The 11,007-nt window shown below is 44.6% G+C and overlaps 1 protein-coding gene and 1 long non-coding RNA gene across 2 annotated transcripts; one reads left to right on the top strand and one right to left on the bottom strand.

The window, feature by feature from the left end:
- The first annotated feature begins 1,541 nt into the window (after positions 1-1,541).
- LOC107561404 (uncharacterized) lies at positions 1,542-4,275 on the top strand. Its single transcript, XR_001605845.1, has 3 exons — positions 1,542-1,664; positions 1,859-1,916; positions 4,214-4,275. It is a non-coding gene; the product is annotated as an uncharacterized lncRNA (long non-coding RNA).
- A 5,049-nt stretch (positions 4,276-9,324) lies between these two features.
- On the bottom strand, positions 9,325-10,637 carry LOC107561394 (uncharacterized). The gene is made up of 2 exons (XM_016245837.1): positions 10,315-10,637; positions 9,325-10,216 (listed from the first exon to the last, which is right to left on the bottom strand). The coding sequence occupies exon 2, from the start codon at positions 10,210-10,212 to the stop codon at positions 9,325-9,327; it is 888 nt and encodes a 295-aa protein (XP_016101323.1). The 5' UTR covers positions 10,213-10,216; positions 10,315-10,637.
- Positions 10,638-11,007: the final 370 nt, after the last annotated feature.

Here is an 11,007-nt window from a genome sequence, read left to right as displayed (position 1 = left end):
GGTTTGACCACCCCAACTCGTTTACACCTCATAAGACTGCACCAATCACCCCCCTTCTTCTTTTCTCTCTCTCTCTCCCCGGGTATCAACTTCAGCACGGAGGAGATTGTCCCCACACCCATGATCACGGCAGCCCAGGTGTGTGGAGAGCTTAGGAGGCTTCGTCCCAGCAAAGCAGCTGGTCCAGATGGAGTATCCCCACGACTGCTGAAGGTCTGCGCACTGGAGCTGGGCGAACCCCTACAGTGCATCTTCAACCTGAGCCTGGAACATGAGAGGGTACCTTAGCTGTGGAAAACATCCTGCATCATCCCAGTCCTGAAGAAACCACGCCCTGGAGAGCTGAACAATTACAGGCCGGTCTGACATCTCACACAGTGAAGGCCATGGAGAGGGTGCTGCTTCACAACATGAGGCCACAGGTCTGCCATTCCCTCGACCCTCTGCAGTTTGCATACTGGGAGAATGCCATTATATACATGTTACACCTATCCCTCTCTCACCTGGACAGGGGCAGTGGGGCTGTGAGAATTATATTCTTGGACTTCTTCAGTGCCTGAAGATACCATTCAGTCTCTGCTACTCAGAGAGAAACTGATAAAGATGGGAGTAGGCTCACACCAGGTGGTGTGGATAACGGACTACCTTACAGCCAGACCTCAGTATGTGCGACTGGGGGACTGCAGGTCTGACACTGTGGTCAGCAGTATGGGAGCGCCACAGGGGACTGTGCTCTCTATCTGGTTCTGTTCACCCTGTAGCCGTCAGACTTCCAGTACAACTTGGAGTCCTGCCACATGGAAATTTTTGCATGACTTAAGCGACATGCAAAAGAACCCTGCAATTCTCCCAAAGGACACTCAGATATCAACCTTACTCATCAAACATTATCATGAACAAGTGTGTCACCAAGAGAGAGGGAGGACTATGAATGAATTGCGTTCAAATGATATCTGGATCTTGTGATGTAGCCAGGCTGTTTCCACACATATCTACAAATGTACTAAGTGCAGGAAATTTAGAAGACCCACTGAAGAGCAGAGGATGGCAGATCACCCGCAAGAACGTATGGGGACAACTTTTCCTTTCACGTACTGCGGAATGGACTACATCATGTAAGGAAGAAAGGAGCTAAAGCGTTATTGGCTTCTATTTACTTGTACGTGTTCAAGAACTGTGCATGTAGAAATGTTGAACGATTTATCCACTAATGCCTTCATTAATGCGTTACATGCTTTCATTGCCATACGTGGACCTGTGCGTCAACTTAGATCTGACCAGGGCACTAATTTTGTTGGTGCAAGATGAGAATTTGCTGAAGCACATGGGTGGCATTTGGGAGAGGCAAATTCAAACAATAAGTGTCTTGATATCCATTCTGGATCAGTCAGCTCAAAGACTTGATAGTGCCTCTCTAAGAGCATTTCTTTATGAGGCCATGGCTATTATACATAGTAGTAGAAGTCAGTTGATATTTCTTGCTTATTTATTTATTTTAAAATACTTTTAAAAGACTTTTATTATGAAAAGAGTGACTCCGGAAGACAGATGTCTGCAACAACAATTTAAAGAGTGTTTTAATGTTTATATTCTGCTCATCTGGAGTTAAAAAGGACATCAAATGCAAGATTAAGTTGTCCTTTTGGTAACAAGCAGCCAATTATGTAAGTTTTTAATTTATATTATATAAGATTGTTGTGGATTGTGTTGCTGTGTGGATGAGAACAATATCTGTACAAAGACTATATTTAAGCTGTTAAAGTGAACTTAACTCTGTCTAAAAGGTTTACTGTAATATTCTATAAGGCAGCAGAATACGGAGGCAGAGGGATGCAACTTATGTCTCTTGATTTTACAGATGCCAAACACGAGCTGGATCCTGCTAGGAGAACAACACTCTGCTGAACTCTTGAGTGGTAAGCAATTATATGAGAACACCCTCTAGTGGTCACACTCCCAAATGACATAATACTTAATGCTTCACTACATCCCATTCCCCCTGATAACACTAGTCCCTTAACAACTATTTCTGGTAACCCATGCTGACTGAAACTCTGTCTCAGGCAGTGGATGGTAACAGTGGATGTAGTGTTATTCAAAGGATACACTCTCTATCTGTTTAGAGTAGGGCTGCACGATTAATCGAATGCGATTGTCATATGCATTTTGTCAGCAAAGCCGGTTCTGTGATCAGTAGTAAATCTCCATCACATGCTTTCAGATGGAGCAGCATTTACTCAATCTACTAGCATTTACTTAATCTAATTATACAGATGGAGTATATAATACATTACTCAACTGTACAGCTTTAACTACAGAACTGTAGTTCACTGACAAGGTACGTAAAACCGCATTCATAATTGCACGAATATGAAATCAAAGAAATCATGCTGCAATTATGAAAGCTGTAGCTTGACAGTGAACTATGGCTCTATGTAGTAAATGCTGATCCATCGGAAAGCACGTGAAAATACCACATTTAATAACATGTTTTTACTCCAAACTCACTTCACAACCTCAGTCGAGTGTTTGAAAAAAATCCTTCTGTGAGATGATGTGGTTTCTTACACACAATAAGGCACACAACATATTTCATAGTATTCTAAGCCATGATAAAGGCTATGTCGATTAGCATTGCATTATTATATACTTTATTATAATAAAAATTATAATAAGACAAACTCAGTAAACCATATATTGTTGTAGTCATGTGTTTATTAGTCACGTTGAATCAATGAAAGCAGTTAAATCTTCTGTTTATTTAGAAACCGCTATAGGGATTTCCTGGATTTCTACTGCGTGGCGTATTTGGAATTTCTGTGCGAGAGCACCCTCAGGCCTTCGGATGGAGATTTACTACTGATCACAGAACCGTGCTTCCCTGTCAAGATGCTCATGACAATCGCAGCTTTTGCCAGATTGCGATTTCATTTTGATTAATCGTGCAGCCCTAATTTAAAGTACGCATCCACCAGGATCAGGAAAATTTTTCCTTGCCACGGACCTGCATAATCAATATGGATCCTTCTTCATGGTAGCTTTGAAATTTCCCAAGGGTGTAAGGGTGCACAATGAGGAATTTTCCTGTTCTCCTGACATCGGGCACATGCTTTTACCAGTCCTTCCACAGCAGCATCCATCTGGGGCCACCACACGTAGCTCCATGCCAACCACTTCATTCTGGTTATGCCTGGATGGCCACTGTGCACCGGTCTGAGTATGGCTGCACGGCATTGGCGGGGTAATCACCACATGTGCACCCCACAATACACAGCCTCCCTGGACACTGAGTTCATCCTGTTTTTTAAGGTATGCTCCAAAAGCGGGATCCTCCAGTCTTTTGGGCCATCCCTTAAGCACATACTCTCTTACTCGTGCCAAAACAGGATCTTTAACAGTCAATTTCTTCACCTTTGGATACATGAAGAAGCTATCTGTGGCACTTCTCTGAGTTCACGGAACAGTGCAGTCAGTGGCTTGTGATCTGTCACAATGGAAACGGTCTGTCATATACATATATGTGGAATTTCTTTATTCCAAAAATGACAGCAAGACCCTCCTTATCCAGTTGAGAGTAATTATTTTCTGCTGCATTTAACGTCTGTGACACAAATTCTATCAGTCTGTCTGTTCCATCTTCCATCCTGTGAGACAGCACAGCCGTTACACAGCCAACTACTGTGTGTGCGCACTTGGATGGGCTAAACACAGAGTACAAATTCCAAGTATGGGTCACCATACTTGGCCACACGTCACTTCATGCACTTCACTAATGATTTTTTAGAACAGTCACCAGTTCATTATAACTTTTCTTTCCTGGCTTTGCAGGGCAGAGCAAACTTCTTAATAAATTATATGTGGATGCCCCAACTCTCAAAAGCATCGCTTTCTTTTTTATCAGATTCCTTTAATTCCATTAGCTTGGAAAAAATACTCCAGCATTTCGTTATATTCATCCCATAACTGTGATGCATGAATAGACTCATGGTCCCCACCAGCATCGTCATTTGGTCTTGTTAATCGTCGATTTTGTCTCTTTGCAAGCAGTCTGTTTACACTTCAGCACTGGTATTCCTATGGCCATCCAGCACTCACATCAATTATTTCTTCTGACACACGACTCCTTAATTCCTCGTCGCCAATTATGTAATATTCTGTAAGGCAGCAGAATACGGAAGCAGAGGGATGCAACTTATATCTCTTTATTTTACAGATGCCAAACACGAGCTGGATCCTGCTAGGACAACAACACTCTACTCTGCTGAACTCTGAGTGGTAAGCTATTATATGAGACATCTAGTGGTCACACTCCCATAATACTTAATGCTTCACTACATTTACAAAGACAATATTTATTTATTTTATATATTTGTTTTTTATATTCTTAGTTTTTACTTTATTTTTGTGCATTTAGTTCTCACAGCATCTTGAGTTGGTTGGTTATACTCATTGTGAACCAGTCAATAAGTCGCCATTCATCAGAGAATCCTTGTGTTCGTGAAAAGACTGGGGGGAGCTACCCATAGCTCCTTGTAAACCATAATTTTATATAGCCTATTACTTCTAATTGTAACGGAGCTGTGCTAAATTCGGGGTAAACCAAAATAGTCTTTTAATAAACTTCACACAGAATCCAGGAACGGGGGGTAGCATAACACAACAACAAACAATAACCGGCCAAGGGCTAGAACAGAACAGGGAGTATAAATACAAAAGCAAACGAGAGACTAATGACATTATTAAATGAACACAGGTGAACAGAATGCCATAATCAGGGCAACTAAGGAAAACTAGGTCAAAGGAACAAAACAAGGCAGGAGAACAGGAACAGGGAAAACACAGCTAAAAGTCCATAACCGTAACAGTTTGCTTTCTGTTCTGAGGATGCACCTCAGTCCTCCCGGAAGGTGCATCCTCAGGACTGAGGAACAGGCTTGCATAAGGCTGGCATAAGTGAAGGCAGCAGAGGGAGGCTGGGTGGGAACTTAAAAGTCACACGGAGCTCGGGAGACGGAGGAGAGCTGGACAGAACCAGCGGAGACTCGGGAGACACAGGAGATTCAAAGCTGGATGGAACCAACGAAGACTCAGGAAATGTAGGAGATGCAGGAACATAGGAAATTATCTCCCCAGCCCAATTAATTAAATCCTTTTGAAAAATGCCCCTAAGTTCCTCAAAGTATTGTCCAGTGGCCAGTTTCAGCTCACTCTCAGCGGCGGGAGTTGGGCAGGGCTTCTCTCCAAGCCCTCAATCTCCACCAGTACTCCCTCGGGGACGGACGATGTAGCCGGCTCACGCACCTGGTCAGACGAGTCTTGAGGCTCAGGCTCCGGGGAGATGATCAGCTCAGTCGTGGGTTCTCGTGTTGCGGCAGGCTCAGGCTCTCCAACTGAGGTGGGCTCAGGCAATTGCTCCGTGCAGTGGGATGACGGCTGGCTGGTCTCTGGTTCGGGAGTGGGGCTGGAGATGTCCTCCTCAGCGGGGCAGATGGAGAAATACAGTGTATTTTTCTCTAGCACCCACTCCACGAAAGCGACAAAACTCCATCGAGGACCATTCCCGACAGCTTTGCCTTAGTCGAGGTGTTAAGTCAGACAAAATAAAAGGTGTAAAGGCAGCTGTCCATGTAATCCGTAAGGTAGGCGAGATTTAGATAGTTCCTGGTGTGGTCCTCGAGGGAGCGATCCCCTTGCTCCAGGCAGAGGAGCATTAAAAATGTGTTAAAGAATACATAAAGAATTAACTTATTTTCTCTTACAACGATAATGTAGCCCTTCCATATTAATTAATAGGTTATAATATAAGTATATGTACAAATACCTCTTTATTATGTTCTATTAGGATTTATTTTGAGCCTCCAATAAAAGGAACCATATATATACTCTTTATTAAAACTTTTTATTTATTGTTTTACCAACTTATATACCTTATATACTTAACATCTAGATATTTGCATAAATATGATCACATTTTCTTGACCTGGTAAGGACTCCAGCTGCTGCATTTTGGACTACCTGTAGCTTGTTTATTGAAGATGCAGGACAACCACCTAGCAGTGCATTACAATAGTCCAGTCTAGAGGTCATGAATGCATGAACTAGCTTTTCTGCATCAGAAACAGGTAACGTTTCGTAGCTTGGCAATGTTTCTAAGATGGAAGAATGCTGTTTTTGTAACATGGGAAATATGATTTTCAAAAGACAAGTTGCTATCTAATATAACACCCAGATTTTTGACTGTAGAGGAAGTAACAGTACATCCGTGTAAGGAATTTAACTCCATTTAAATTTAATAAGGGAATTAATCATTAATATTATTTCTAGCTCAGGTTTTGAAAGGACTCGAATCTGAAAATTCGATGTCCACCTGATTAGAACTGATTTCAATAGTTTACACCTTATCAACGGTCGTCCAGCGAGCCGTTACTGTCCGGGTATCTTAATCTGACTGTGTATTTTCCTTGGCCACAGGATAGTACGTTCTTTGATAAGTAATCTACGAGCTAGGTAGCAAGGATCTTGGCAATGTTTGACTTCAAAATTTCACGACACCAGACAATACTTCTTTATGAATGAAACACGAATTTTATTGGCTATTCTAGATTACATTAAAACTAAGCTAAAACACACATGCACACATATACAGTTCGAAAGAATGAAGGAAATTAGTTAACGGAGTTGCAGGAAGTTTTCTTGGTTCTAACACTCGTTTCCACGAGTGCTTTAAATTCAATCCTGGGACCATCACAAAGCAGAGATTTTCTTATCTTTACGGCTTAACTCAATTCACCAGCTCCGCACCTATTTCAGCAGCTGTAAGATTTGTTTGTACTTGCGTTTTGCTGAAATCTGAGAAGCTCTTGTGGCTGTGGTGGGAATTCCGTTGCTGATTGGTTACTGCGATGACGTCAGGATGGCGTCCCTTTTGGGGAAGCCCTCGTTGGATTGGTTGGTCTCTTGATGACGCAGAGGCTTGAGCAGTTCTGCTAAAAGTCTGAGTTTGAAAGACTTTAAGTTCTTTGAAGATCGCAAAGATTCAACTGAAGTGTTTGAGTTCTGGAGTCTCACTGTGCGATGTTACGGCATGGGAGCGCTTGTAGCGCTGTCACCAAAGTGAAAGCCAGAGGTCTTGCGCGCGAGAGAGAGAGCGGGCGCTTTGTGTTCCATTTTAACCAGGCTGACTTTGGTCCATCCCACAGATCGTTGTTCCAATCAGAGAGTGGTTGCGGGGCTTAGCCACGCCCTGTGTGGTTCCTTTCTTTCATGCACAAGTCACATGCTGTTCGTGGGGAGTATTCCTGCAAGTTTTAAATAATTTCTGATAAAAGTATTATCACCGGAAAATGATGCCGAATATCAATTTTTCACTCACACCAATATTCTGTGAATACAACAAGCTTTCATTTGTAGGGGTTGTCAGCTCTAAAAAGGGAAATATTTATGACTAACTATAACTGGTTATGACCAATAATAAATATTTAGATTATATCTTCGAATTAACTGTAGCAGAATCAATATTACAATTATTTGATCTGTCCGTCCACCGAGCAGACAATATAATCATTTATTAATTCAAGGAACTATTATTTTCCGGGCCAGGGAAGAATAAACTGTCCTTCTTTGTGCAGTGCTAGCAGTAATTTAGCAAAATGTAGCAAGGGTTCACACATTCATTGACTTCGAATTGTGAGCAGCAAACAGAGACAATCCGTTGTGAATATAAGGGATTTAATAAATGAAACTATATCTAACATCTAACTAAGCAAAACACTTCTATATACACAGAATGAAACAAAGTAAAGAAAAGTTGACGGCGAAGAACCATTTGGCAATTTACAACCCCTATACAAGTAACATCTCTGACCAGAACTGTAATTTATATGCAAATGTCAAAAGGCTTAAAGGGGTCTTTTAAGCCATAAACAGTCCAACGCTCATGCATGATCCTACGCAGACGCTACAGCCCCCCTTTTGGCTGACGAAGTTCACCTGCACACTTCGTCAGACAACAGTTTTCATGATGGTCGGACAGCAGGTGGATCATGATGATCGGGTAGCAGGTGGCTCATAATAGCTAGATGGCAGGTGGATCCTGAAAGCCAGATGGCAGGTGGATCCTAATTTTCGGATGGCAGGTGGATCAGGATTTGATGATCGGGTAGCAGGTGGGCCATAATAGCTAGATGGCAGGTGGATCAGGATTGACAGATGGCAGGTGGATCAGGATTGTCAGATGGCAGGTGGATCAGGATTGTCAGATGGCAGGTGGATCAGGATTGTCAGGTGGCAGGTGGATCAGGATTGTCAGATGGCAGGTGGATCAGGATTGTCAGGTGGCAGGTGGATCAGGATTGTCAGATGGCAGGTGGATCAGGATTGTCAAATGGCAGGTGGATCAGGGTTGTCAGATGGCAGGTGGATCCTAATTTTCCTCAGCCTTCGGATCCTCAGCGGGGGTGTTAACCTTGGTCAGGTTCAGCATTGTCTCTGCCTGGGTCCCTCTCTTCCGGTGGCTCTGTTTGAAGGTTTGAGGAAGGGCAGCTGTGCACCTGTTCATGGACCTTTGCACCCCGTTGACTCTGTTAAACAGGACAAAAGCAAGACCGAGTGTTAGGGTGTACCCGATTGCTGTGGCAAGGCAAAGTGCCGTGTCGGCAGAGGTCCAGGATCGAGCGACGGGAAAGGTGTTCTGGACAGGCATCCGGGACAGTGCTTGGAGGGCTGTGTCGATTGGGGTGATGTCAATCATCTGGGACCCCCCTTTCTCAATGCTCAGTTCCAATTCAGGTTCCAGGGTGAGATTGTGGTCCCTGAAGAAGGCTGGCATTTCTACCTTGGATTGGTACTCTTCACTTGGAAGGTGGTACAGCGCCAGGTCACCGAGGTGGAGGATGGCACCTTTGGGCACTTGAATCCACATACTCTGGTTGGGCAGGCTGACACGGGTGGCAGTGCCGTGCTGGTCATAAGTCAGTGTGGCAGTATGGATGGGCGTGTTGACGAGCCACTGATTTGCCACAATCTCTGCTTACTTTTCTGTGACTTGTGTGCGAGGCTTGGCCTCAACGGGGCAGAGTGTTTCTCTTTGCATGGGTTGTAACCTGCAGATTCCTTCACTGTTGTCTCGAAGGAAGGGCTTGCTGGGGCAGAGATAATGAATGTCTTTGGTCAGGGTACACATGCGCAGGTTTGGGGCCAGGTATAACTGTGGGTTATTGTCGTGGTAGGCTACCATATCTGGTGTGTGTATTCTGATGTGAGTGTTTCCCTGCCAAAATCCAACATTGACAATGTCTTTGAGTCTGTAAATGTTGTCGGATTCAATTATGGTAGATTCAGAAGAAACGCCATCTCGCTCTGCTCGGGGTTGACATGTAGCAGGATGGACCCTCCTAGGGAGTAGGCAAGGTGGGCTAGAAGAGGGTCAGCTGGACGGGTAGTTACAGAGGATAACACTGTTTGTACTAGGCTCAGGGGCACCAGATACGGAGGAATTCTACCCATGGCTAGGCTGTCGATGGAGGAGCTCACCTCACGGAGCATGTCAGACATCAGTGCGGTGACCAGCTGAGTTTGGGCAACATCATTCTGTATAACTGAGAATAACTGTTTCACGGATTTCACAGTTTGGTTCAGCAGGACACTGTGGGTGTTCAGAACCACCAGGGTGCCCTTCAATGATTTGCCTATAGTCTGTAGGGTTTGGCCCTGTAGTGTGAGTTGTTCTCTCAGCTGGGGCATCTCAGTCTGGATCTCCCTTACATGTTTCCTCAGGGAAGATAGGCTTACGGAGTTGACACTGGTCACTCCCAGGTTGAACAGGGTTCCAACAGCAGCAGCAGCTCCGAGCAAGGCCCCTAGGAATCGTTTGTCACGCCTGTTATGTCCGCTTAGCTCTGCTTGAGTGAGAGTCATTTTCTGCAACTGAGAGAGCATGTGTTTGATATCAGCTTCTGCGTGAGCGAGGGTATTCTCAGTCCATTGGGCACCTGCCCAACTGTAGTGTGCAGCTGCCCGGGGATAATGTGTCCGGTAGACATTTCGGGGGTCGAGTCGGACGTACACCTTCTGGTTGTGAGTCCTACAGTTGGTCATAAGAAGTCCAGGTTGGTCCCTCAGTGCAATGCCTGATGCTGGACCTGGTGATGTGATATCGGGTTCCGGCTGTCCTCTGTTTAGCTGGAGGCAGAGGATGGGGAGCCACAGCAGCATCCTGGTTCAAAGAAAAAGGGAGAAAGGCAGTGGATCAGTGAGGGAAGTTCTTGTGTGTTCAAGACAGTCTTTGTTTGATGACTATAGCAGTTGGGCATCCTGGTTCAAAGAAAAAGGGAGAAAGGCAGTGGATCAGTGAGGGAAGTTCTTGTGTGTTCAAGACAGTCTTTGTTTGAGGACTATAGCAAGGCCTAGTTAGCACTAGCCTCCCCCTGCCCTTCCCTGCCAGCAGCCACATGTCTCTTGATCTGGTTACGATGGACCCATTTGAAAACTGGTTCTTTCTGTCCCCGACTCAGCTTGATCCGATATGCGACAGGGGAGAGTTTGTCCACAATCTCATGCGGTCCTGTCCAGTGTGGCAGAAACTTCTTTGATAGCCGATGAGAGGTTATCTGAGGAGGCTGTGCGTAGCTGTAGTCACAGTCTGAGTATTTGCACTCTGGGGGAAGAAGAGTCTTGCTGGCATATGCGACCACCCTTTTGTCCTGGTCATGCCGTTGGTATATACCAGCGCTGAGGCAGTGGCTGGAGAATCCAGCGTCCAAGTAGAACTCCTTCTGTGGATCTGGGTAAGCCAGACATGGAGCAATGCACAGATGTTGTTTCAGCTCATTCATGGCATTTTGCTGTTCGTCTGTCCAGGCGAAGGGGCAGTCCTTTTTTAGAAGGGCAGTGAGAGGGCGTGCAATGTCTGAATAGTTCTCAATGAACTGCCTTGAATAGTTGCACACGCCTAGAAAGCTTCGGAGTTCCGAGACATTGGCAGGTGGTTTAATGTTCTGAATGGCCTGG

This window comes from Sinocyclocheilus grahami, unplaced genomic scaffold (genome assembly GCF_001515645.1).
Source record: "Sinocyclocheilus grahami isolate Dianchi unplaced genomic scaffold, SAMN03320097.WGS_v1.1 scaffold770.1, whole genome shotgun sequence".
Lineage (NCBI taxonomy): Eukaryota > Metazoa > Chordata > Actinopteri > Cypriniformes > Cyprinidae > Sinocyclocheilus > Sinocyclocheilus grahami.
Note: the sequence above shows the minus strand (reverse complement) of the source record. Positions and strands in the feature narration are given on the sequence as shown.

What these genes read in the sequence shown, in the direction of transcription:
- LOC107561394 (XM_016245837.1), bottom strand. Translation starts at nt 10,212, where the DNA reads ATGCTGCTGTGGCTCCCCATCCTCTGCCTCCAGCTAAACAGAGGACAG.